Below are 27,163 nucleotides of genomic sequence, written 5' to 3'. Positions count from 1 at the left end.
AAATATTTAAAACAGAAAACTCACATTTCTGACAGCACAGGCTCTTAAAAACTTATTCGGGATCGGTGGATTCCCTGTGGAACGGTTGAAAGAATACCATGCTATTGTTTGAGGAGAGTGCACAGTTTTGAACATGGAAAGTTATTAATAAACAAATTAGGCACATTTGAGCAGTCTTGATACAACATTTTGAACAGAAATGCAATGGTTCATTGATTCAATCTAAAACTTTGCACATACACTGCTGCCATCTAGTGGCCAAAATCGAAATTGCACCTGGGCTGGAATAATACATTTCTCTTGTATTTCAAAGATGATGGTACAAAAAAAATGCAAAAAAGGGTTGGTTTTTTGCTTTGTATTATCTTTTACCAGATCTAATTTGTTATATTCTCCTACATTACTTTCACATTTCCACAAACTTAAAAGTGTTTCCTTTCAAATGGTACCAAGAAAATGCATATCTTTGCTTCAGGGCCTGAGCTACAGGCAGTTAGATTTGGGTATGTCATTTTAGGCAAAATTTAAAAACAGGGGCCATAATTCAATTGTGTTTAGCTTTTTCAATAACAAAACAAAAACGCTTTCAATGTTTTTAAATGATTTAACATGAAGACACGTCAGCCCTATTATAATTAGCCAAGTAATTCAAGTGTCTGTTTTCTCCCGAAGCGTAATACAGCACCTTACACCTATGGCCATAAATCATGGGCTCTACTTTTGTTAGACAGATACATGCACAACAACTCATTCCAGACATTTTGCGCGTGCCAATTACGCACTGAGACGGAGCAACTCAGTCGTAAATTAGGCCTATGAACTGTTAAACTTGATAGCTGTTGATGGATTTTGTAAAACAGACCGTAAAACATAAATAAAAGCCCAAATAAGTATTTCAATGTTAGTCTACAACTGTTTTTTACGACGCATGTGACAAATACAATTTGATTTGAAATCAAAACATTTTTATATATATATGTATATATATGAAAGTCGAAGCCAACAAAAGATGCAGAAACATCTGCGTATAAAGTGAAGTTTTCAATAACTACAAATCTAATTGATCTAATATTGTCATCAGTATGGATTTTCACACAATATAAATCTGCATCAGCGGCAAATCTATGTAATCTATACCAGCGTATATTATTAGCCCGATTTAATATTAAGCACTTTTGCAAACAAGTACCATTTAAGCATCTTCATGTATGTAGATATAAATAGAAAGGACACTGACTACTGGACACATTTTCAACCAACTGCTTTGCATGCGGTGTCTATTACATTTTGCCTCATATTTCGGGTGAGTAGGGTATATAAGGTCGAGGGCTTGAGCAGGGGGGCTTACACCAGTCGGCAGAATCATCTTTGCGAATCCACTCAAGCCTTAAAGCCAAACCTGAGGTGAGTCTGTTGCAGAGGGATGAATCTTCGTCTTGTCAGGTCGACAACATCTTGCATGTATCTTCAACCCTTCGGCTTTACTACACCTTACTATGGAACTGAACATGGAGGAAGCATCTACTATAAAGGCCATCTCAATTAAAGAAACGCAGGACACGTGTTTTGCCTTTGGAATAATCAAGGAACCAAATGGAATGACTAGGCTACATCATTGGGATGATATATCATTCACTACCTGCAAATCCAGGTTTTGGAATAGAGGACTGTCCATCCTGATGCTCTCTGTTGTGTGAACCTATCCTAACCAAAAGATCAAAAACTAAGCAAAAGAACTAACATTAACCAAAATAACCAAAACGAACCAAAAGATCCAAAACGAACCAAAATAACCAAAACCAACTAAAAAAAACAAAAAGAACCAAAACTAACCAAAATAACCAAAACTAACTCAAACTAACCAAAAGAACCAACACTGACCAAAATAACCAACTCTAACTAAAAGATCCAAAACTACCCAATAACCAAAAATAACTCAAATAACTAAAACTAAGCAAAATGGAATAATAGAACTTGATTTTCAGATGTTAATAACAGCACAATAACTATGTTAACTACAACAACTATGTTATTACCATTTATATTATTAGGAAATGCAATGGTTTAATATAGGGTGGTTCAATCTTCCAAATATCCAACTCTGATAAAGGACAGAGATTCAGCATACTGAAATCAGTCATTGCGGTTGCTGTGCAGAAGCAGGTGATGAACAGAAAAACATTTGCTTTGCTGTAACTGATCTTCTCTGCTGTCTCCCCAGCTAAACATGTCCTTCGCCGGTCTTAACGATGCTGATGTTGCTGCAGCCCTCGCTGCTTGCACAGGTAAACCTCTTATAGATGCCTCAGTTCACTTTCTACTCTCTCTCTATTTTAGGATCTCTGTGTTTGTGGGCAAGATTGTATATAGCAGGCTTCTTTAATTTTTGTGGTTGATGAGGAGAGAGATGAGAGGGATATAGCACAGAAAAGAGTGGCTAGACCGCAATATTGAACCGTTGCCTCCAGGGGAGTGTGGTCCAGTCTGGGGGAAGCAGCTCTACCACTAGACTAGCCATGGGCAAGCGGGCACAGCCCTGGCACAGCAGTATTGTTAGGTATATTTGTAACTGTGAAATCCTCATTTTAATGGATAACTGATCTCCCCACAGCTGCTGACTCCTTCAACCACAAGGCTTTCTTTGCCAAGGTTGGCCTGGCTGGCAAGTCCAACGATGATGTGAAGAAGGCCTTCTACGTCATTGACCAGGACAAGAGTGGCTTCATTGAGGAGGATGAGCTCAAGTAAGTACCCCTCTGATATTACACTCATCATATAACACCTTTGATCATGTTTCTTAGAGTGAATGTTCCCTTTATAGGGCTTGACTGATTGTTAAGTGTGGGGGCAAAAAAAGGACGTCACTTTAAACCTACCCCTCTGTAGAGAACGGGGTGCCTATTTCTGTCTCAGCAATAGAGTCCCCTCCCCCAAAATATAAGTAGAGCAGGAAAGCATCAGCACAGTCTTTGCTTATTGCCTGTTTGTTCTGTATCCATCCAGGCTGTTCCTGCAGAACTTCTCTGCCTCTGCCAGAGCCCTGACTGACGCTGAGACCAAGGCTTTCCTGGCTGACGGGGACAAAGATGGTGATGGCATGATTGGAGTTGATGGTGAGGATTATTCCTTTTTGGAATTTGGGAACGTTATTGCAAGTCTTCGCAATCTCAGTTGAAATTGAAAATGAAATGTTGAGCAATAAATTATTGAACCATTCATATTATTAATACAAAAAATGGTGCGTTCACTTTTGCAGAGTTCGCTGCCATGATCAAGGGATAAATGAAGACCTGACCAACACCTCTTGATCTGAAGGAACAACTTGACCCAAGACATCCCCCTTTTCATCTTAACACTTTTATACACGTGACTGTTACTGTGTCTGAAATGACACCCTTTCCCAGGCATAATGCAATACCTTTTCCCAGAGCTGATGGGCAAAAGTAGTGCACTATATTGGGAACAGGGGGTCATATCAGACACAGCCTGTGACTGTCTACCCATAGTGCATCTTTCTGTCCACTATGAATGTAAATGTAGCGTGGCTGTGTCTCTCCCCTGTCCTCATTCATTTGAGTTTTGCTTTAGTGTCCAATCAATGATGCACTTTTTGGGAAATGGACGTCAGACGATATATAGAAAAGAATAAACGTTCTTTTTCAATATGGTGTCTCATCTTTTCTTTACAGTTTGCTTTAATGTTCAGTACCACTCCACATGAGAGTATCTATTTAGACTAGAGGGGAATTTTGTCATCACCTGACCGGTCCATACACACAGTTCGGGTCAGTAGGATGGTGCGAAGAGAGTATATTGTTAAGCATCCTCTTACATGATAAATAGCAGCTATTTATCAGCAAACATATCAACACATAGTAACTAAGATGAGGAGATGAGAGATCAATGGTTGTCCATTGATTTTATTTTGAGAACTGGAACAGTCATGTGTCATATAGTAACTAACATTAAGTGGCTACACCTCCAGTCATGTATATTTCTGAGTCACTAAGACAGAATAGATCTTCCTGATAGCCGATAGAGAGCGTCACTCTAGGATAGGTGGGATTGCAAATTCAAATTTTACAGCGGCCCCTGTGCACATACCCTACCGTCCTTCAATCCACCGCTGCCATTCATGAGTTTTGGCAAGAGAGATTTGTTCATCAGTAATAATTCCATGGCAGTTGTAATCAGTTGCCAGCCTGGCTGACGCGACCCAAGTGACCACACAGGAAGAGCTGTGACTTACTCGTCTGGACAGCAGGCTGTTTATTAATGCAATATTCACTCAGAAATTGAGCAAAAGCATTGATTAGTTCTCTCAAATGTATTTTTCTTCTGGTGTGTGAGACCTCTTGTTGTTTGGATTTGAAAATCCAACAGTAGTAATGGAAGGGGGGACCACTCTGGGGTTGTGTGGGGCTGTGCCTGTGGCTGTTTGAGTGGGAAAGTCCAGAGGAGAACCAACCTGTAAAAGCACAGCCCCCTTAATTATCAATGTATCGTACTGACAACATAAAAATAGTCTTTCCAGACTCTGAAGTCAGGAGGACTTTGAGTTAGGTGTCAGCCAGACTAATCAGTTGCAGGAGAAAGATTCAATCCAATGTCCATAAACTAAGCCAATTTCCTCGAGAGGTAAATTCTAACCTAGTCAATAGTTCCTGATAGCAACTCTACAGGTGGGATTGCAAATGAAATGTCCATAAACGCATGCAAAACATAACTTTCCAGACGCTATCTTTGCCCATTTATTATCAGCAAAGATTAAAAAAACAGACTGCAACAATTTCATACAGGCAGATGTAATTACTAGGCTCTCCAAACATGTGCCAAAGATGGTGGATTATAAAGATGATGCAAAAAGGCCTTTTACCATTGAAAAAAATGTTCACAGTTCTGGTCTATTTCTACCATGCACCAACCAGAAAAACGGCCTACGGAATGTAACACTGTTTCTATCATCTATGCCTGTGCCATAGAGATAGTTAGAGGATGCAACATTGTGATCGTGTTCCCCAGCTCAAACGTTGCATGCATCAACCAATGGTTGTGTGCAACGTCATCGGCTGTGCCGTCCGGATTGCTATAACATATGATGTGGTTAGCTGATATGTAAAATACCTATCCAGGCGTTGCAAGATCTGGCATTCGTCAGCAATCTCTGGGCAGTGGAACATGTTCTATATCTGTCCCGTTATGGCGTCTGTGAGAGCATGGGCAGCGCTATTAGGGCCATCTCCATTTTGAAACAGTCAATTATCTTTTTCTACTACTTCTATGTTGGTAAACAAACTGAAAGGGTATATACTGCCACCTGGAGGATGTTTTTGGAACCGTTATAAAGCCAAAGTTGCAGTTATGGAATGTTTGCTCACGAGTGTAATTCATTGCCTGATTTCTCCTGGTGAACTGAATGGCATTATATGATCTTTCTTTAACCCATAAGAAGTCCCACCCAGTTGAGTACTTCAAAATGGTGAAAGTCCTCAATGGTGCTGCCCCTGCTAAAATGGGCTTTTGGGCACTTGAGTCCTCTATCTATCTCTATGGTCTGTGCATCCCTACTTATTGGTCACCTGTGTGCCTATAGGGTACACATGACCAGTGAACAATAACCCGTGCCTCTAGTGTAGGCCTACAAGGCTAAAGACAGAAAAACTATACACAACACAAGAACCACATTAGTAGGCCAAAATTGCCCCGAAATATTCAAAGGAGTCATAGCCAATTATTCACTGTTATATATGCTTATTAAATATCAATAAGGGATGAGTCTGATTTCTATTTAATTTCTAAACCCCACATTGATTCCAGTTTGATTCAGGCGCCATGTTGAGGGCTCTGCATTAGCAGCAAAAAAACACTAGGTAGTGTCCAAGTCAAACGATCTGAAGCCAGAGGCACTGTCTGGCATTGAATAAAGCTGTCTTTTTGTGATGTAAGTTTCCCAAACCTGTTATGCAGTCCAGTTTCCATGACACAGCTGTGCAATTGGTTTTTGGCCTTTACATACGTATTTTCACTTATCATCAGGATTCCCATCATGTAACAAGATCTGTCAATCAAGAGATTAATGGTTGGTAAAAGGTTGGACTGGGTTTGGGGTCGAGTATAATGGAGAATAATAATTCCCTTGGTCCTCATTATATATGTATCTTCCCTCCACCTTCATTTTGTCCTGACTAAATCAAGTCATGAGAGATACTGCTGCTGCGTCTGATGTTTTGAGAGCCTCCACTGCTATGTTACACATCCCTCACCGCAGCCAGGCTGGTTGTTATAGCGACCAGGTGGAATCACCAGCACAGTGCAGGTTGAGTGAATTTATCTTCACAAGGAAGAATACTGTGTGTGGGCTATTCACCTTTACAGGGAAATTGAACACTGTTTGGTACCCTGAGAGTTTAACAAGGCCATACAGTAAAGAGATTCAGTACATAGCGCAAACATTTCATACTGTTTTATTCTAACCATTTCCTGCATGTTCATAAACTAAAATCACCTTTTGAAATAAGCAAGTCTAAAACAGTAAAATAATGTATACAGTAGCCTTAAACCACTTGCACTAAGTACTGAGCTTAAGATATACACTACATGGCCATATACACTAGGGCTCTGTACAATCTCAACAAACAATTTTTGTATGGACCTTGCTTTGTGCATGGGGCATTGTCATGCTGAAACAGGAAATGGCCTTCCCCAAACTCTTTTTCAACTAAGTTGGCAGCACAGAATCATCTAGAATGTCATTGTATGCTTCAGTGTTAAGATGTCCCTTCACTGGAACTAAGGAGCCTAGCCCAAACCATGAAAAACCGCCCCAGACCATTATTCCTCCTCCACCAAACTTTACAGTTGGCACTGTGCATTTGGGCAGCTAGCGTTCTCCTGGCATCTGCCAATCCCAGATTTGTCCGTCGGACTGCCAGATGGTGAAGCGGGATTCATCACTCCAGAGAATGCGTTTCCACTGCTCCAGAGTCCAATGGCGGCTAGCTTTACACCACTCCAGCCAATGCTTGGCATTGCGTATGGTGATTTTAGGTTTGTGTGCGGCAGCTCGGCCATGGAAACCAATTTCATTAAGCTCCCGACGAATAGTTATTGTGCTGAAGTTCCCTCCAGAGGCAGTTTGGAACTCGGTAGTGAGTGTTGCAACCGAGGCCAGACAATTTTTATGCGCTACTCCTAGAAATTTTCACTACACAATAACAGCACTTAACCGGGGCAGCTCTAGCAGGGCAGAAATTTGATGAACTGACTTGCTGGAAAGGTGGCATCCTATGACCAGGCAATTCTAATGCCAAAGTTTGTCTATGGAGATTGCATGACTGTGTGCTCGATTTTATACACCTGTCGGCATGGGTGTGGCTGAAATAGCTGAATCCACACATTTTTAAGGCGTGTCCACATACTTTTGTATATAGTGTATCAGATAATCTGGCCCCATCTGCTCCCACTTGGTTTTTGATAGAATAGTAGGGGAATTAATATTTTGGGACTACTTGGGCAATGCCAATTTTTATCTTCTAATGGATCTGTCAATAAGTGTTTCTATTGATGATTTGTTAATATTATTTATCAATGTTAAATACCTACATAATTTGTACCAATAAGACTATAGGTCAAATATGTATATTTACACGTGGTGGGGGGAGAGAGAGAGTGAGAGAGAGACAGAGAGAGATGCGTAAAACTCTTGTCTGCCTGCTATAGCAAAAGGGCGGTACAGGTTTCAGTATTTACACGCATCAACCAGTCAAGGCAAATATTTAAATAGTAGGTTAACGGTTAATTAGTTAGGTAAGCAATTCGAAAGTGGCCTGGCTGTGAGAATTTGATACACGGACAGGTAACTCAAGCATCGCAGATTTTCTGTGTTTCCAGTCCATATATAAATTCTAATCGGCAGTCATCAGTCACCACAAAGCCTTACATATATATTCTGGTTTGGGCACCGGCGAGGCAAGATCATCAAAGCGGTGAGTAGGATAAAGGACTGATCGAGTTTTTGGTGTGATGTGTGCGTGTGGTTACTTTGCCGACCGAGTGAGTGATGCTCAGGTGCGGCTCAGATGATACACCGCAGAGGAAGTTGCAGGTCCATTTACCTGGCTGAAACTCTTAGGTCATTTTTCTCGGAATTTGTGATTTTAACAGGATTTTTGTTTTATGGTTTTCCAGAAGTAGCCAATACCTTTCTTAATCCACTTTGTAGTCACAATTACGCATCTGCTTCCATAAATGTTGTTGCGTGTTTATCGACAGTAACATTTTTGCCAGGTAATTTCAAATCGTTTACATCAGACGAATCGTATCGAGCAGCCAGATTACGCTAAAGCAGACAGAACAGGGACATCAACATCAGTCAAATTGACATCAACAGATTATCAGAGCAAGGAGAGGGAAGAGGTTGACAGAGAAAAACAAACTAAAGCAGTCGGTTTTAGAAATCAAAGTCTCGTAGGGAGAGAGAGGGAAATATCGGTAGGTTTGAACGTATTATGTGTTGTTCAATTCAGTGCAGTGTTGTTTGTTGTGGTTACTTGAAATGAATTGATTTGAGAAATATTCAGAAGAATATTCTTAAGAAATTGATGTGTAGCATTGCCTTGCATTGTGTAACATTGCATACATTGTATTTATTTATTTTATGTTAAGATACATTTCGTATCAAGGCATTATTATTGGCATAGCCTACTGTACATCCTTACGTAATCCAGCTGCTTTTTTCAATGAATGCAGTCTGGGATTACTGATTGATATTCTCTAAATGAATAGACTGGACCTGACTCTTTGAACAGCCTGTGTGTGTGTGTGTGTGTGTGTGTATGTATGTGTGTGTGTGTGTGTGTGTGTGTGTGTGTGTGTGTGTGTGTGTGTGTGTGTGTGTGTGTGTGTGTGTGTGTGTGTGTGTGTGTGTGTGTGTGTGTGAATAATTTACTCCGTTGTTCCTCTGTCCAATAGGATTAATATGTCACTCACTTCTATCCTTTCCGCGGAGGCTATTGAGAATGCCGTCAAGGAGTTCCAAGGTAGGTCTTACCTCAGGACTGCCTGATAGAGTTATTGAGAAAGAGAGAGAGAGAATGACAGAGAATGAGAGAGAGAATGAGAGAAAAACAGAGAGAGGAGAGAGATGGTAGGGTTGTAACAGACTATGATCATGTACTGTAGAGAGTTATTGTTAGTCAGAAGAGAGTGCTTCCTACTCAGTAGTAGGCTGGCAGTCGCCCACAGACTATTGCACTAGAATTTAGCATCCTGAGGATGGGTTTAGTCCATATGCTGGGGTGAAAAGGACTCTTTAAGAAGAGTGTCTGTGTGTCAGCCTGTAAAGAGAGAGACACACAGGGATAAATCTCCAGTCTGGACTGCACCACGCTATCTTTTAAGCTCATCAGGGAGTCAACCTTGCCTGAACTCTAACCCGGGTGTGTATGCGCGCTGTGTGTGCATGCATTGGTTCATTTATGGGTGCATGTGTTCTCCCTCACTCCCTTCAGCCCCAGACTCCTTCAGCTTTAAGAAGTTTTCCCAGCTGTGTGGCCTGACCTCCAAGTCTCCCAAAGAAGTCAAAGATGTCTTCCAGATCCTTGACGATGACAACAGTGGCTTCCTCGAGGAGTCAGAGCTCAAGTATGACATTTGGAGTAATCCTTTAGACGGAGGAACACTTTCCTGTGCTTCCTGTAATGATAATACATGGGCGTTTTACTGACACCTTTATTCAAAGTGACTTACCGTTAACACATAAATTCATTTGGCTATATGTGGCCCCGGTGGGATTCAAAGCTACAACTGTTCCAATTAGCAGATGCTTTTACCCATAGCAACTCACAGTAGAGTGAGCACATACCATACATTTTTATGAAGATTACTTTATCCCTGTGGGAATTGAACCCATGACCTTGGCTTTGTCAGCGGCACACTCTTAGCAGATAATCCACACAGGACCACCAACTGTGCCGGCGGCAACCTGGTGAGCCATCAGAACCACAGAGAGCATTTCGAAATGTATGCTGAGTGACAGGAGACTTAATAATATTTAATACAATGACCTATTTTCTGTTGCAAGCGCAACAAATGTCAATGAGATCAAATTCTACAATTCCACTCCCCTGTCATTTTAATGGAAGGCTACCATTAAGCCTTACTATAATCCATGGGTAAAAAACTATAATTATTATATATTTGCATTATATAATGCGCTGTCTACATTATATAAATGTGCCAGCCAGCTGAACTTAGGACACCAACTGTATGACCCAAGTGCAATTGAGTTCATGGATGGATGCAGTATAGCAGAGTTTTCACTCAATTCACTTTCCCTCACCTCCTATGAGAATGCATATAGAGACTGTGCAGCAAAAAAAAGACTATATTGTTACAAAGCTGGCAAGAGACCAGCCTGAGCATTGTGCCAGAGAGTAGAACATTTGATGTTTCGGCTATATAACCTAGCTGTATTACTTTCAATCCTTGTTAAACTGGAACCAAATAACCTTTATGCCTAAAAGGGCTGTGCTGGAACACAAGTTGTGTGTGTGTGTGTGTGTGTGTGTGTGTGTGTGTGTGTGTGTGTGTGTGTGTGTGTGTGTGTGTGTGTGTGTGTGTGTGTGTGTGTGTGTGTGTGTGTGTGTGTGTGTGTGTGTGTGTGTGTGTGTGTGTGACAGACACATGGTACAGTATGTGTAAGGCTCACATAATGCTTGTACATGTGTGGTGTGTATTATGATTGTGTGTACTCTGTTTGTGTGTGTGTACTTCCCTAGGTTCTTCCTGCAACGGTTTGTCCCCGGGGCGCGGACGCTGACGGACGCTGAGTGTAAAGGCTTCCTGTCTGCAGCTGATGATGACAACGATGGCAAGATCGGAGTAGAAGGTGAGTGGCTTTCTGCAATAACCTGCAGGCTGGGGTATTATCATGAGCCAATTGTAAGTCGCTCTGGATAAGAGCGTCTGCTAAATGACTTAAATGTAAATGTAAATTGGTAAGGCTGTTCGTATTTCCTTGTCGGGATTTGATGAGCAGAAGACCAAGACTCTCTGAGATCCACTATACATTTTGGGAGTCTCTTGGTTTTGACGGTTTTCCAAGAGAAAAGATAAAGAAGGCTAAAATTTCAATCAAATAGTTTAAAGTTCTTTCCTGACTATTGCAAATCCTGTTCTTGTGTGGAAGACTACTATTGAATCTAAGCCAACATTCACAAACTTGGCGTTGGCCATGACTAGGGCTTTCTTCATATGTATGGCAATGTATGGCTATGTGTATTTTGTAATATGAGATTAACGTTATGCTCTTTAGAGTTGTAATCCGCCCTGACCACTGTCAACTCAGATGTATGGCTTTTAGTAAGGGCCCTGAGTTGGCAGAAGAGAGTATGGATAGAGGATGAGCGGTAGAGACACTAGATGTTTCAGGTCAAGAGGAAGGCATTGGGACAGCCCTTGTAGAGCATACTGTATATAGAGTAGTGTTTGTGCGCTCGTGTGTCTATATTCCTGTATGTTTTGTGCTAGGTTGTGAGGGTGACAAAAACAAATTGTGGAGCTTATACAGATGCTCTTAATGGCAATGCTAGTTGGCCTCATTGGCAAGCAGAGATCCAGAAGTCACAGCCTCCAGTAGACCAGGGTTCAAATAGTATTAGAAACCTTTCATATACTTTTAGCGTTTGATTGAGCCTACATGGAGTGCCAGATGGGCGAGGTTTGCACTTTTGGGTCTATTCCATTGATCCCAATACCCCAGACAAGCTCAATCAAACACAGCTAAAGCAATCAAAAGATTTCAAATACTATTTGAACCCTGGTCTGGTCCTCCAGATGCTATATTAATGGCTACCAGCCAGATTTTAGCAATATCTAGGGCTGCATAGACTGGCTGGGCTGGGATTGCATAACCGGATGAAGGAATTAGACAGCGTCTAAACATTATTTCAATCTCTGGTTCCAAACCAACTATTTGGTTCAGGGTCATTTTGTCAGCTTTTTGGCACTTCCCTCTGTTGAAGGAATAACAAACAAAAAATACCTTTTACAAGTGTTTGTATTATGTAAGGTTTGAATTCGATGTTGTTCTGCTTAATCCCACATATTTTTGACAAGGGAGCAAATTCATTCTGTGAAAAACACTAATGTATGCACATGATGGTATGCATAAGATGATTACAAGGTTGGATTGCGAATAAGCTACAAACTGATTTACATTAACATTTTTGGTCATATTGCATATTGTAATCCAATCATGTAAATTGCGTAGATTATGCTTTCAAACCAGACAAAACACAGCAACCAAAACACTAATGGTGAATTCTCATTAAAGAACCCATACTGTTACATATGTAGGCCAAAGAGGGTTTAGTTATAGGCTTTCTGTTCAAGTGATTTAGATAATGAGCAACATTTCCAAAAGGCTGTTTTGATGTCGCTCATCTCTGAATGTTCATATTCTAATCCATAATTGGAACTCATCTCAGAATCTTTCTCTCCTGCCACAGAATTCCTGATCATGGTCCAGTCCTGAGAGTTCCATGGGAGCCGGGAGAGCAGCAGGTGTTCATTCTCCTCTCCTTCCTCCAGCCTCCAACTTCCAGACTCCAGTCAACTTCCTCAAGCCTACAGCAACCTCCATTCCCAGGAAATTGTTTTTCTTTGTTGAAAGAAAAGGCAAATAAATTGTTTTATTTTTTCAGAGCCCCTCTCTTATTCATCCATGAAGCCATTTTTACTTGCCTTTTGATCACGTTCTAGGAGGTTGTATAGCTGCGTCGCCCCATATTTCCTTCCAATGCACACTACATTGTCAATCAAAAAGATGAATAAACACATTGTAACTTATTGTGGCGAATTGCATTTTTCTTTCAAACACAACTGCTGAACATTTGCATCTGTTAAATTCCTGTATTGTAACCATACAATAGATGCCATGTAAGGAAGTGCTATATGTTACAATGAACTGAATGTGCACATAACCCTTGAGAGAGTGCATAATTAAATGTAGAATTTCTGCTAATCCTGACTGGAAATCAATTTAATGCACTATTACTTTGTTACTTAGTGTTACCTAAAATGTTAACATACATGGAGAGCTGCTATGTTAGTTGTAACATTGTGTAACACGGTTCTGTCCATCCGAATCACATTATGAATACACTACAGCTTGTATGACCCAGTGGTCTGTCTTAGCTGTGTAAAGCTCACATCATGTTTACAATGGTTAGCATCATCGCCAGCTCAGGTTGGTTTCCCAGCAACATCCCACCTATACATAGAGCTACTGCACATTAAACGAAAAACAAGATACCATTGAGGTGCCCATTCAGACAACTGGGTCGAAGGAGTAAGTGAAAACCTTGCCTGCTGTTTCTGTCAATCAAGTGTAAAGGGAGCTGTTCTGTTGTATTTCCCTCAGTGTTTAGAGTAAGTATCTAGTAAAAGTGAGACGGTGACCTTACCAGTCTATCTCTAGCTATATTGGGTAACACCTTGTGTCGGCTACACCACATTAGGTGTGTGTGTGTGTGTATGTTTTTGGGACAGCCTACATAAAGGGCTAATGATCAACACTGAGCATAAAATTATTCCATTGAATTTAGAAGATTTGTTTTTATATATTTATTTGAATATTTGATAATTAGGTGATTCATGTATTAATAGTTTACTGAAAATTACCTTGTTTATTCTTCAGTTTCATCAGAACAATAGAAACCTTATTTTGTGATTGATAGAAAAGTCAATAATTTATAAAGGGATCTTGCTCATTGTTTGTTGTAACGGCTGTCGTCCTCTTCTTCCTCTGAAGAGGTGTAGCAAGGATCGGACCAATACGCAGCGTGGTAGGTGTCCATATTTTAATAGGGAAAACTGAACATGAACACAAAAAACGTGAACAAACCGAAAGAGTCCCGTGTGGCACAAACACTGACACAGGAAACAATCACCCACAAAATACCCAAAGGACATGCCTGCCTAAATATGGTTCCCAATCAGAGACAACGATAAACACCTGCCTCTAATTGAGAACCAATCTAGGCAACCATAGACTTACATAAACACCTAGAATGAACACAACCCCATAAATCTACAAAAACCCCTAGACAGTACAAACACCCTAGACGAGACAAAAACACACAAACCACCCTCGTCACACCCTGACCTAACCAAAATAATAAAGAGAACAAAGATAACTAAGGCCAGGGCGTGACATTTGTCCAGGGGCCTGTTGCACAAAACTAGGATAAGGGATTAAGCCAGGATATCTTGGTGATCCTGGCTCAATTGATCCGTAATCCGGTTGCACTAAAGATGGATAGGGGGCAGGAGGATATGTTATGGTATAAATTACCATGGAGATTTATTCTGTGGAGCTAGCCTGCTCCAGACCAGGCTAAATTCCAGGATCTATTTAATCTCATCCCTAATGTCAGTCAGCAGTCACCACAAATGGAAACCAATAGTTATTTCACTGCTCACTATACATTGTTATCACATATAACTAGACCCACTGTTATTATTTAAACGTTTGTGATCATTAATTTCAATGATTTTGGATAAAAAATGATTTTTAGATGATGTTGCTATCATTAGATAATTTACAGTTTCCCATAGACTATAAGGCTATATATAAAATGATAGAATATTAGGGCCACAGAGGGGAAAAAAACACAAGTCATAATATTGTAACCAGTTGTTTTAAAGGAGGACAGTTGTTAAAATGACAGATGTGGGGCATTTCGTGAAATTGTACTTCAGTATGGTTTCATAAACAAAGACATGCTGATGTGCCAGAATATTAAGTATCACATTGTCATAAGTATCAAAACTGTAAAAACAATATGTAGCTTTTCTGCAGAAAGAACCAGCCTCATAAATTTATGACTTTATCCTTTTTCTTCAGTGTGGCCCTAGTACTCTGTCATATAAACAAATACACATTCCATATGAATATAAAAACACAATGTGTAACATTATGTTCCTTTATTGAATAAGGACAAAACAAAGCAGGTAAACCATCAGCTCCTTTCGAAACTGAAGTCACAGTGACTCTACAAGATGGAAAGCACAGAATCCAAGCATATTATACAAAATGATACATACACATTCAAAGGTCTGTATATAACACACCCTGCATGTCTGCACACTAAAATAAATGCAGGACAAATCCATACACATCAACTGAACAGACAAATGAATGGATGCAGTAGCCTCCCTGCAGCCTTGTATTACACACAGTATACCGCACAAACATCATAAGAGGCCGAATTCGTCAAAAAACGAACCCAAAAAAACCCAAATTCCTCTGCCACCGCAGGACATATTTAACCAAAATTGAAAGCACACATACTAACTAAAATAATTCAACACATATTGGTCCCTCAGCAGCCGACCACTGTCGTCATCAGGGAAGATTGCCGGATTGTCCCAGTCCATGGCTGGTGGCACTCTGGGGGCCCTCTCCTTCCTCAGGCAGGCCACATTGTGGAGGACAGCACAAGCCACAGTAATATCACATGCCCTAACAGGGCTGACCCTTAATTTGTGAAGGCAGTGAAAGCGTGCCTTCAGGAGGCCAAAGGTCATTTCAACTCTGGCCCTGGTCCTGGCATGGGCATGGTTGTAGGCCTGCTGTGCTTCCTGGGGGTCTGTGAAAGGTGTCAGGAGAAAAGGCTGGCAGCCATACCCCCTGTCTCCCAGCAACACACCAGAGAATTCACCTGTCAACACAAAATCTCATCATTACTACCTCATAAACACAGTGATATTCTTGACACAGCCATGATGGTTATAAATAGGGGTTGTGTGGCTTACCTTGTGATAGGCACTGATAGATTTCAGAGGCCCGAAAGATTCTGGAGTCATGGACTGAGCCAGGCCATTTTGCCACAACATTGCTGATCACACAGTCAGCATTGCAGACCATCTGAAATCATAAGATGAGGAATATTACACCAATCAATGCACATCACTGGCAATGCAGAGTGTTCGTCAATGGACAATATCAAAAAGTTATGTTCACCTGAACATTAATGCTGTGAAAGGATTTCCTATTCACAAAATCGGCCTCATGGCCACCTGAGGGGGCTTTTATCCTTATGTGTGTGCAGTCCACTGCACCAATGACATTGGGGAAACCTGTCACACAAAGTAATGAGTATCCTACTATGTGTTAACAGTTGTCCTGTAATTTGTAGATCCTCTTACCTGCAATCCTATAGAACTCCTCTTTGATGTCACAGAGTCTTCTGTGGCCAGGGAAGGAGATGAAGACATCTGCTAATGCTTTGATAGCCAGACACACACTCCTTATTGTGCGGCAAATTGTGGCCTTGTTCAGCTGTTCTGCATCCCCCACTGAGTACAGGAAGGCTCCACTAGCAAAAAAGCGCAAGGCCACACAAACCATTTGCTCCACACTCAGTGCATGGCTCCGTGCAGTGCGGTGCTTAATCCTGGGACCCAGTAGTCTGCATAGATACCTGATGCCATCTGCAGAAAACCTGTATCTTTCATATAGATGGTCATCAGGGAAGGCCAGTGGGTGCAACCGGTCCCTGAAGACCCTTTCTCGCCTGAAGGCTCTCCTCAGCACAAGTGCTTCTTCATCCACCACATCTCGCACGAATGGGCATGCCATTGTCAGAGCAGAAAGGAACACACAATTTTGGGCCTTCATATAGGCTAGTGGCCACACCTGGTGCTGGGGGGGTGGGCAAAAGAGGGCGATGCCTTATAACGATGACTTGGTTGTACTGATTGCTGGGAAAATAAAAAAAACCTTAGAAAGATGCCACCGTCCTGTGTGCTCACAATAAGAGCTCATATGTCATGGCTCACTTGACTTTACGAGAATATACCTAATTTTTATTTTGAGCTGTGTCATCTTCTTGGAGCTGGGGGAGGAAAGAAAAATAATGAATAATACATTTGTGTTACAGTTAGCATACAGTGTACATTGAAGGCATATCTCACCTCCCTCTCAAGTTTTTTTATTTCAAGGTCCAGTTTCCTAATTGTCCTCTTTTTTATTTCGGACTCCAGTGCAAGATTTTCCATCTTTTTCTTCTTGTACTGAATGTCTATGTCTGCCAGTTCTATTTGGCGCCGGAGGTGGTTGCCATACAACTTTCTGATAGCTTGTGAGCTCTGTGAACACAATACAATTAGCGCAGCTGGAATTTGGCAGGATGTGGTGTCCTTTTATTAATACGCACTATGTTGCCAGGCTGGTTTTCCCACTGTATAGCATCTGGGTCCTGTAAAAGAAATTAGATTTTTTGATTTTGATGAGGACTCCTCACCATTGTAGAGTAAATAGTACTTTCACAGTCTTAACATGATACCTCATGCCTTCTGGAATCCAGAGAGATGGTCTCCTCCTCATCATCGTCTCCATCATGTGCTGTTGCTGCTGCACTGGGGCCTTCACCCTATCACATTTAATCAGATTCATATTGAAGCTAGTAGACAAGACATGCCAGGCCTACAGTATGCCTTTGATGGAGTACTCACTGGATCAGCATCGTCTGGTGCTTGTGCTGGTGGCTCTAACAGGAACACGGTGCTGCCAGACACTGCAAGGCAATAGGTAAACCAAAGTCAGACAGTCCAAATTGATTCAATATGAATGTGGTTGTATCCCATGTAGAGATGGAAGGACATACCTTGAATGAAGCGGGTGGCATCTTGGGAGGAACCTATGCTCGTCTCTTTCCCCCCAGGGATCCCCTCTAAGACGGGCCTGCCTTTATTTAGCTCCAAGGCCATGTCCTCTGCTGGGGTAAGGTCAGCCTTTGGTGACCCACCACCCGTGCCTTGTCTGTGGGTATTCTTTTTCACTGCTAAAACAGTACAGACAATGTGTGAGCAGGCACCTTCTGGGTACAATATATGCTTGTGCTTTGTTAAATATTAGTCAGGGACCATACCATTCTGCAGAATGTTCTTGTATTTGATTTTGACCTGCTGCCATGTCCGTTTTGGCCCGTTCATGTTTAATCTACACACACACACACACACACACACACACATTTAATGGAGTCACACTGCAAAAAATTACTTGGTATTTTTGTCTTGTTTTCAGTAAAAATATCAAAAAATTTATCATAGCTTTATACAGTGTGATGGAGTTACTTTACACAATTTCACTCATATCTGCAGTGCATTTCAATTAAAAATTTAACCGTTTCATAATTACAGTACAACTGCATTTTTGGAGATGTGAATTAAATATTTGAATTGTAATTGTGATGTTTCAGCGGAGCGGTGAGTGTGTAATTGTGCACTACTTACGCATTCAGGCGGTCTGCAATACTTTGCCACGCTTTTTCTCTTTGCTTTATCACTGTGGCGGTGTTGCCTTTCTTCTTAATTATATCTTTTACCTCCTCGTATGCCTCCATGAGGATTTGTGCTTCCGACGGGGAAAAGTACGCGGCTCTAGTTGCCATGGTAAATCAGTTAATCTGTGATCTGTGGCGGGGTCTATTTGAGTGAGCCGTGAGCGCGCACCTATCCAGGATTGGTTTCACCTGGCTTAATGAATCCGTGTCTGCTCATCCTGGCTTGGTCTTTGTGCAACCAATTAAGCCTGGACGCACATGTTTTGGCTTCATTGAGCTCAGCTGAGTCATTTATCCCGGATGTCTTAATTCTACTTTTGTGCAACAGGCCCCAGGAGTAGATCTGGAATAACAGTGTTAAAGGGGCAATCTGCAGTTGCTTCATCCATTTTTGGACTTCTGAATTAATTAAATGTACCCATTGATTCTTGAAGTATATAACTTATACAATAAATGCCCCATGAGCTTAGTTCAACTGTCATACCCCATCAGAATCCAAAATATAAGCGTGTTTCACTGAAATGTTTGTAAACAAAGTAAACATAAACAATATAGCAAACAAAACTATACATTCGACTATACATCATGGCTGATCATTCCTTGCATCCATACCTCTGTTTATGAATTTGAGTGTGGTAACACTTCTCCAGCCCTATTCCTCAGCTTTTACAGAAACAGGGGTGGGGAGGACACGTTATTGTTTCAACTCCTGATTGACGCTTTAAAGATTTAAAGCAAATTGAGGTGACACAAAGGGAGGTGACAGAGGGTGCAGGTTAAGGTTACAGTATCCAGGGCCTCTCAGTTTCTTGTTGGAAAGACTATACTAGAATGGACAGACAGAGCTAGTTCCATAGAATTAGGAATTAGAATACTAGAATGGACAGACAGAGCTAGTTCCATAGAATTAGGAATTAGAAAACTAGAATGGACAGACAGAGTTAGTTCCATAGAATTAGGAATTAGAATACTAGAATGGACAGACAGAGCTAGTGTCACGTTCCTGACCTGTTTTCCTTGTTTTTGTATGTGTTTAGTTGGTCAGGGCGTGAGTTGGGGTGGGCATTCTATGTTAAGTGTTTCTATGTTGTGTTAAATGTGTTGCCTGATATGGTTCTCAATTAGAGGCAGGTGTTTGACGTTTCCTCTGATTGAGAACCATATTAAGGTAGGCTGTTCTCACTGTTTGTTTGTGGGTGATTGTTCCTGTGTCTACCACACGGGACTGTTTCATGGTTTTGTTCGTTTGTGTAGTCTGTACCTGTTCGTGTGTTCTTCGTGTATATGTAAGTTCTCAAGTTCAGGTCTGTCTACGTTGTTTTGTAGTTCGTTTAAGAGTTTTACCGTCTTCGTCTGTCTGTAAATAAATTCATTATGTCTTCATTCAACGCTGCGTTTTGGTCCGACCCTTACTCCTCCTCCTCATCCGAGGAGGAGGCATTAGACAGCCGTTACAGCTAGTTCCATAGAATTAGGAATTAGAATGGACAGACAGCGCTAGCTCCATAGGAATTAGAATACTAGAATGGACAGACAGAGCTAGTTCCATAGAATTAGGAATTAGAATACTAGAATGGACAGACAGAGCTAGTTCCTTAGAATACTAGAATGAACATGAACCTTAAGATGGTCTAAAGGTCAGCCAATTTGTTCAGGGAGTTGGTCAACCATGGTTTGCCAGTGCTGTGATAACATATTGTGTAAAATAAAGAATTTGAACAATTTATCTGCACTGTTTTGGAGGAATGATTCCAATACTTTTTCAAATTAACTGCCAATATGCCAGTATTTCATCCAAACAATTCAGTCAATCCACAACCATATACTGGCTGAAATCTGTTGATTATAGGACTTAGACAAGTTGTAAATGGAACAAGTACTGAAATTGTATAATAGCACTCACAGCTTTTCAAGAAAACATATGTAGATATTTATGGTCCGTTTACGTCAGGGGTTGGAACCTAAATTATTTTCTAATTGTTTCATTCGGAACAGAACCCTAATTTTTTCAGTTTCGTTGTACTGTTCCGACCAGGAAAATAAAGTTCTGAACCTGTTTGAATATAAAAAAAGTAACATTTTATATTGCTCCTTTTTCAACCGGTGAACTTTTTATTTATTTAGTTTTTTTTACATTTAATAAATACAACATGAAATGTGATAACCAGGCCTATAGTTTCTTTAACTAACATTGAACAAGTGTATCCTTTCTTCTCTAGCTAATTAAAAATCTCTCTCCCTATCTTATGAATCAAGCTAGTAACGTCAGGGGCAGGTAAAACACATTTGAAGGTAAGACCCAGGTGCAGACAATGTCAAAGTAACAAGTTTATTAATTCAAACACGGGCAGTCAAAGGTACAGGACGGCAGGCAGGCTCAGAGTCAGGGCAGGCAGAGGTCGGTATTTCAGAATAGCGTGGCAAAGGTACAGGACGGCAGACAGGCTCAGAGCAGGCAGAGGTCGGTAATCCAGAGTAGTGGGGCAAAGGTACAGTAGGCAGGGTCAGGGCAGGCAGAAAGGTCAAAACCAGGAAGCCATGCACCAGAGCCAGGGGAAAACCACTGGTAGGTATGAATGAACAAAATGAACTGTCAACAGACAAACAGAGAACATAAGTATAAATACACAGGGGATAATGGGTAAGATGGGCAACACCTGGAGGGGGTGGAGACATTCACCAAGACAGGTGAAACAGATCAGGGTGTGACACAGGTAGCCTAATCAATCACAGGCAAGGATGTTCATCTTGCAGGTAAGCACTGAAATACCTTTCTGAGTGACAGAGTGAGGGCTTTGTATAGGCGCTTTGTTGTGGGACTAGAAAAAATGGCTAGAACGAAAAATAACATTATTAACCAGTTTCCATGCTTTTAAAATAACGGTTCTGTTCCATTACAGTATGGATCACTTTCGTTCCAGGTTCTGTTTATGTTCCTTGAAAAAAGTAATTATTTTTCGGTTCTGTTCCCTGAACTTGTTTTCGGTGAACTGGTTTACATATATTTTAGAGGTTATTTATACAAAAAAAATGTGCATAAAACCCGTTTAAATTGTATTTATAATTACATGACAATATTCAGGCTGCAAAGGCTTCCTGATGTTGCGCACCACGTTCAGTTACAGCATTCTGTTGTATACCCCTCGCTGAACAAGGGGTGCAACATCAGGAATTAGAATTCCTAGGCATTAGTCACTCTAGCATGGTGTTGGTAAATGAAGCCTTTATGTTTTAAGTACCAGGGGACGCGAATGTATTACCAGCTGTGCACATCAAGCCCAGATGATAGTGGAGATCCATAAAGCCCACCAGTGACTGCCCAGGCTACATTTTTATTAAACAAAGACCAATCCATGATCATCAAGGCCAATCAATGTTTTCCTTCAACGTTGCATTGGTATATAGGCCTGACTTATGCACAATCTGGAAAAGCACGGACATCACAGGAACTTTTATTGTGGAACCATAGTTTTAGTACAAGAAATCCCACCGAGCAGTTTCTACTGTAACACATGAGATTCTGTCAAATCAGGAAGTGTGCGCGGATTTTGTCATTGACGCGGCTTTCTACTGTATCTGTTATTAATGTTAACAACAAACGAGATGATCTGCATGTGCTGACTTTATACAGTAAAAGGTAAGTCGCGTCGTTGTGTTTATTGTCAAATTAATTTGTGATAAAGAAATAGTTTTCCCAGATCGATGCGAACACAACGTTAGCGGATTGTTGACACTGCTGCAGTGCAACCATACAAATTAACCACCTAACGTCGGCTAATTGCAAGCTTGCTGTATGTAACAAATTAACGTTTTAACAGTATACATTTAGTTAGTTCGTTTGTTTTGTATCACATTTGTCTTTTCAGATGGCAAAAAAATCCCCGTTGTCCCCACCTGGCTACTAAGGCCGATGTGCTAGCTTGTTAGCTAGCTGTGTTGTGGACTTGTTTGAGCGAGTTGGTTAACGTAGCTAGCATGCTAACTTGCCTAAGCACTGGGCCTTATTAAAATAATAGGTTATAGCAATGCCACCTAGCAAGCCACATAAAGGGAATCAATTAGCCATGCACCTGAGGTGTGGAAGTTAGGATACAGCTAACTAGTATAGCTAGTGTCAGTGGAAGGTGATAATGCTCTGTTCAAATCAGAAAATGCATGCTTATCTTTCAGCTTGATTTGAGATATTGAGCTTTTGATGCAATTTACTGCCAAAAGTAAACAGACCAAATTCTATTACTCACTGATTCTCTTCATCTGACACATGCGCCAAAATACAACAGGTGTAGTAGACCTTACCGTGAAATGCTTACTTACAAGCCCTTAACCAACAGTGCAGTTAAAGTAGAGTTAAGAAAATATTTACCAAATAAACTAAAGTAAAAAGTAACACAATAAAATAACAGTAATGAGTCTATGAACAGGGGGTACCGGTGCCGAGTCAATGTGCGGGGGGTACAGGTTAGTAGAGTTAATTTGTACATGTAGGTAGGAGTGAAGTGACTATGCATAGATAAAAAACAGCGAGTAGCAGCCGTGTAAAAACAAATGGAGGGGGTGGCCATTTGATTAATTGTTCGGCAGTCTTATGGCTTGGGGGTAGAAGCTGTTCACAAGCTTTTTGATCCTAAATTTGGTGCTCCGGTACCGCTTGCTGTGTGGTAGCAGAGAGAACAGTCTATAACTTGGGTGACTGGAGTCTGACAATTTTGTAGGGCTTTCCTCTGACACAGCCTAGTATATAGGTCCTGGATGGCAGGAAGCCTGGCCCCAGTGATGTACTGGGCCGTATGCACTACCCTCTGTAGCGCTTTACGTTCAGATGCCGAGCAGTTGCCATACCAGGGTACTGGTCAGAATGCTCTCGGTGGTGCAGCTGTTGAACTTCTTGAGGATCTGGGGACCCATTCCAAATCTTTTCATTCTTCTGAGGGGGAAAAGGTGTTGTCGTGCCCGCTTCACGACTGTCTTGGTGTGTTTAGACCATGATAGTTCGTTGGTGTTGTGGACACCAAGGATCTTGAAATTCTCAAATGTATTTGTAGTGTTTTTTAAGCTGAGCTGATATTCTTTTTGTCTGCAGCCACAAAGCATGCTAAATTCACTCTGGAACAGAGGACGTCCAGACACAAACCACACTAATGCTGATGATCAGGTAAAACCCGGGTCTCATTGTGATACATCTTTCAGTCTGTTCAGTCACAGATAGTTGATCAGCATCTTCCTCTGTTGCAGTCCGAGAATGGCTTCGGGAATGCAAGAGAAACAGTACACCCCATCTCTTCTCAGTTTTTTCGTCTATAATCCTTCATTTGGGTCACGGGAGGGAGAGGTGAGCTCCATTTGGTTGTTTTTATGTCTTGTGTGTTTCACATGTTCTCACTATGAACTTCAAACACACTGTTCATCAGCTCAATGTTTACTACTGTAAATGATCCAATGTGATTATCTGTCAACTTTGTGGTCTCCATTCAAATACTGTGCCTCGTGGAAACTGCCTCCTTGTGTGCATTGTAGGAGGAGAAGAAGATTTTATTCTACCATCCCAGTGAGGTCGAGAAGAATGAGAAGATCCGTAATGTCGGTCTTTGTGAGGCCATTGTACAGTTTACCAGGTACACAGGAACTATTAACTAATCAATTATCTTAAAGTAAAACATCTCACATCTGTTAGTTATGTGTATTGGATTCATATCCTAATCCCAACCACCATCTTTGCTATATTCCAGAACCTTCTGTCCAACAAAGCCTGCTAAATCCCTACACACACAGAAGAACAGGCAGTTCTTCTTTGAAGCAGAGGACAGTTTCTGGATCGTTATGGTACATTGGTTTTCCAACTCATTTACACTTACTATATACAGTGCCTTCAGAAAGTATTCATACCCCTTGACTTATTTCACGGTTTGTTGTTAAAAAAAAATTCTCACCAAGCCACACACAATACCCCATAATGACAAAGTGAAAACATGTTTTTTGTAATTTTGTCAAATGTATTGAAAATGAAATACAGAAATGCATAAATGAGATACTTCTGTAAGTATCCACACCCTGAGTCAATAAATGTTAGAATCACCTTTGGCAGTGATTACAGCTGTTAGTCTTTCTGGGTAAGTCTCTAAAAGCGTTGCACACAAGGATGTTACAATATTTGCCGGTTTATTCTTTTAAAAACTCTTCAAGCTCTGTCAAGTTGGTTGTTGATCAATGCTAGATAGCCATTTCGAAGTCTTGTCATAGGCCACTCAGGAACAGTCAATGTCATCTTGGTAAGCAACTCCAGTGCTATACACAACTCCTTGTGTTTTAGGTTATTGTCCTGCAGAAAGGTGAAGTTGTCTCCCAGTGTCTGATTTGCCCCAAACATAACACTTTGTAACCAGGACATAAAAGTAATTTCTTTACCACATTTTTTACAATTTTACTTTAGTGCCTAATTGCAAACAGGATGCAATGTTTTAGATTTTTTTTAAATTCTGTACATGTTTCCTTCTTTTTACTCTGTCATTTAGGTTAGTATTGTTGAGTAGCTACAATGTTGTAGATCCATCGTCAGTTTTCTCCTATCACAGCCATTAAACACTAACTGTTTAAAGTCACCATTGGCCTCATGGTGAAATCCCTGAGCGCTTTCCTTCCTCTCTGGCAACTGAGTTAGGAAGGACACCTGTATCTTTGTAGTGACCGGGTGTATTGATACACCATCCAAAGTGTAATTAATAGCTTCACCATGCTCAGTGGGATATTCAATGTCTACTTTATTTTTACCCATCTACAACAAGTGCCCCTCTTTGCGAAGCATTGGAAAACCTCCTTAGTCTTCGTTGTTGAATCTGTTTGAAATTCACTGCTCAACTGAGGGACCTTACAGATAATTGTAGGTGTGGGGTACAGAGAATAGTCATAAAAAAACACGTTAACCACTATTATTGCACACTGAGTCAGTCCGTACAACTTATTATGTGACTTTTTAAGCACATTTTTACTCCTGAACTTATTTAGGAGTGCCATAACAAAGGGGTTGAATACTTATTGACAAGACATTTCATTTGTAATACATTTTTTAACATCTCTTAGAACATAATTCCACTTCAACATAATGAGGTACCGTGTGTAGGTCAGTGACACAAAGTCTCAATTGAATAAATTCCGTCTGGAACACAGCATGTGGAAGAAAGGGTGTGAATACTTTCTGAGTGTGCTGTATAGAGCGGCTGCGCTCTCAGCACACTCATATCGTTTTGACAAGTCATTAGGTCTCCTAGGATACTTTTGAAAAGATAATACCTCTCCTCTACCTGTCCTCGTTTGCTTCTCCAGGTGGTGCGGAACCCGATGGTAGAAACACCGAATAAAGATGGGAGACCTCCCACGATAGAATATCAGGAAGAGGAAATACTTGTACGGCTTAATTTGTTGCGTCTTTTATTTGTGTATATTTTGTGTTTGTCTGGTCCATTTGAGGGAATTCAACTCTTTTGTGCAGAACATTTATAACTTTCTCAGTTGTTTATTCTCTTGTGTAGGACACAGTTTATGGTGCAGTATTACGGGAATGCTACAGTATGTACAAGGTGAGCATCCGGTTGGGACTCGGGAGTAAACCTCAACCAACTCACATTCTCTAGTAAAGACTGTGTGAGACTGACATTTAGTAAAGGATGTGGTTTGCTGATGGATCTTTTCGTTGCTCTGTTCTCCAGCTCTTCAATGGCACATTTGGCAGAGCAATGGAAGCAGGCGGGGTGGAGCTGCTCATGCAGAAGCTTGACAAGTTCTTTTACAGGGTAAAACAGAACAAACACTGGGCTACATATTACATACCTCAAGTCTCTGCAACTATATGCATGATGATGGGTGGTACTAGGTGATTTTGTCATGTCTTATTGGATGCAGAGGATTTGTTTTACAATTGTGCTTTATATACTTCGAGTAATGTAGCTTGTTTGGACAGTTCGACAGAAATCATCTATGCATATTTTCAGTCTTTTCTCAGCAAAGTTTCCCTAGGGGCAGGGCACTGCTATTTCAATGCCAGATTATTTACTACTTGTGAAGTTCATTAGCATATCTTTGTAAATATATATATTACACACCGACTCTTACTTCTTAGTTCCTACCTTAGCTGTCCTTTTTTTTTTTTTTTTTTTTACAGTGAAAACATTCACATCTGGTGTTGTGTGCTATCCACGTTACTAATGGTGTGAGGGTGGTTTCCAGGCCTGGCTGCCTGCTTGACAGACAGGAATGCTACTGGTTCTTCTAGCCGTCTAAAGTGGTGGACTCTGTATTGAGTTTCTAGTGACTAAATGCAGGGTCAGATGTCAGTCATAAGTGACCTTCAAATATGACTTCCCCCCACTAATTATCACTACTCAGAAATGGCGCCTTTCTCAAGGAGAGCTGGTCAAAGCATCCACCATACTACAGGCCCAGCCCATTGGCCGCAATGACCTGTGTTCATTATTCATACCTAGCCAATCAGAGGAAACCCCCAGCTCTCCCTAATCCTATCAAAGGCTTCCCCTTCCAGTATGTAACTCAGACACAGAGAAGGCCTATGGTGTCTGTATCGTATCCCAGGTTGAAATGTTCTGGCATTTCTAGTGTCCTCTCGTGTCTTTGGGAACAGCAATGTAAGCACTACGCAGGTAAACTAATATCTCCAGCTTTGACCTAACTGAGATCCACCTTGGACAGAAATATTGCTGCCATTGAAGCTGGAAATAGGAGCATTGTGTTGTCCAGGCATACAGTGTACAGCCCTTTTGTGTTTCTTAATGAGGTTTCTCAGCATTGGGCTCCTGATCACAATG

At 41.0% G+C, this 27,163-nt stretch overlaps 4 protein-coding genes across 11 annotated transcripts in view; 3 read left to right on the top strand and 1 right to left on the bottom strand.

Annotated features, from left to right (window-relative positions):
* Positions 1 to 1,311: 1,311 nt before the first annotated feature.
* LOC139580718 (parvalbumin beta 2-like) lies at positions 1,312 to 3,663 on the top strand. The gene is made up of 5 exons (XM_071409662.1): positions 1,312 to 1,404; positions 2,222 to 2,285; positions 2,612 to 2,744; positions 3,004 to 3,113; positions 3,257 to 3,663. Exons 2-5 carry the CDS (start codon positions 2,228 to 2,230, stop codon positions 3,280 to 3,282), a joined length of 327 nt encoding a protein of 108 aa, XP_071265763.1. The 5' UTR covers positions 1,312 to 1,404; positions 2,222 to 2,227; the 3' UTR covers positions 3,283 to 3,663.
* A 4,011-nt stretch (positions 3,664 to 7,674) lies between these two features.
* LOC139580717 (parvalbumin, thymic CPV3-like) lies at positions 7,675 to 12,849 on the top strand. 2 transcript variants are annotated; one of them, XM_071409660.1, is made up of 5 exons: positions 7,675 to 7,985; positions 8,971 to 9,038; positions 9,510 to 9,642; positions 10,779 to 10,888; positions 12,510 to 12,849. In XM_071409660.1, the coding sequence occupies exons 2-5, from the start codon at positions 8,978 to 8,980 to the stop codon at positions 12,533 to 12,535; spliced, it is 330 nt and encodes a 109-aa protein (XP_071265761.1). In that variant the 5' UTR covers positions 7,675 to 7,985; positions 8,971 to 8,977; the 3' UTR covers positions 12,536 to 12,849. The 2 variants fall into 2 exon arrangements, with proteins under 2 accessions (XP_071265761.1, XP_071265762.1); XM_071409661.1 differs by lacking the exon at positions 7,675 to 7,985 and adding an exon at positions 8,029 to 8,490.
* A 2,105-nt stretch (positions 12,850 to 14,954) lies between these two features.
* LOC139580716 (putative nuclease HARBI1) lies at positions 14,955 to 18,704 on the bottom strand. Of its 5 annotated transcripts, XM_071409656.1 has the most exons (11): positions 17,937 to 18,704; positions 17,673 to 17,849; positions 17,521 to 17,582; positions 17,352 to 17,438; positions 17,223 to 17,264; positions 16,981 to 17,154; positions 16,866 to 16,901; positions 16,213 to 16,767; positions 16,028 to 16,143; positions 15,820 to 15,931; positions 14,955 to 15,725 (listed from the first exon to the last, which is right to left on the bottom strand). In XM_071409656.1, the coding sequence occupies exons 8-11, from the start codon at positions 16,682 to 16,684 to the stop codon at positions 15,355 to 15,357; spliced, it is 1,071 nt and encodes a 356-aa protein (XP_071265757.1). In that variant the 5' UTR covers positions 16,685 to 16,767; positions 16,866 to 16,901; positions 16,981 to 17,154; positions 17,223 to 17,264; positions 17,352 to 17,438; positions 17,521 to 17,582; positions 17,673 to 17,849; positions 17,937 to 18,704; the 3' UTR covers positions 14,955 to 15,354. The 5 variants fall into 5 exon arrangements, 3 of the variants coding, with proteins under 3 accessions (XP_071265757.1, XP_071265759.1, XP_071265760.1); XM_071409658.1 differs by having other exon boundaries at positions 17,223 to 17,438; XR_011676091.1 differs by lacking the exon at positions 16,028 to 16,143 and having other exon boundaries at positions 17,673 to 18,704.
* Positions 18,705 to 20,998: 2,294 nt separating this feature from the next.
* The window catches only part of LOC139580715 (vacuolar fusion protein CCZ1 homolog), a 31,965-nt gene continuing 25,800 nt past the window's right edge, over positions 20,999 to 27,163 (top strand). The window contains exons 1-8 of one of the 3 annotated variants that reach the window (XM_071409655.1): positions 20,999 to 21,104; positions 23,431 to 23,502; positions 23,583 to 23,679; positions 23,865 to 23,962; positions 24,077 to 24,170; positions 25,668 to 25,748; positions 25,874 to 25,921; positions 26,051 to 26,134. In XM_071409655.1, coding sequence (XP_071265756.1) covers positions 23,489 to 23,502; positions 23,583 to 23,679; positions 23,865 to 23,962; positions 24,077 to 24,170; positions 25,668 to 25,748; positions 25,874 to 25,921; positions 26,051 to 26,134 — 516 coding nt within the window. In that variant the 5' untranslated portion in view covers positions 20,999 to 21,104; positions 23,431 to 23,488. Of the gene's footprint in view, positions 21,105 to 21,147; positions 21,988 to 23,430; positions 23,503 to 23,582; positions 23,680 to 23,864; positions 23,963 to 24,076; positions 24,171 to 25,667; positions 25,749 to 25,873; positions 25,922 to 26,050; positions 26,135 to 27,163 lie in introns of those variants that run through there. The other 2 variants (XM_071409654.1, XM_071409653.1) reach the window with 2 other exon arrangements.

The sequence above is a fragment of the Salvelinus alpinus genome, chromosome 7 (assembly GCF_045679555.1).
Source record: "Salvelinus alpinus chromosome 7, SLU_Salpinus.1, whole genome shotgun sequence".
Taxonomy (NCBI): Eukaryota; Metazoa; Chordata; class Actinopteri; order Salmoniformes; family Salmonidae; genus Salvelinus; species Salvelinus alpinus.
This window is presented reverse-complemented; position numbering and strand designations above follow the sequence as displayed.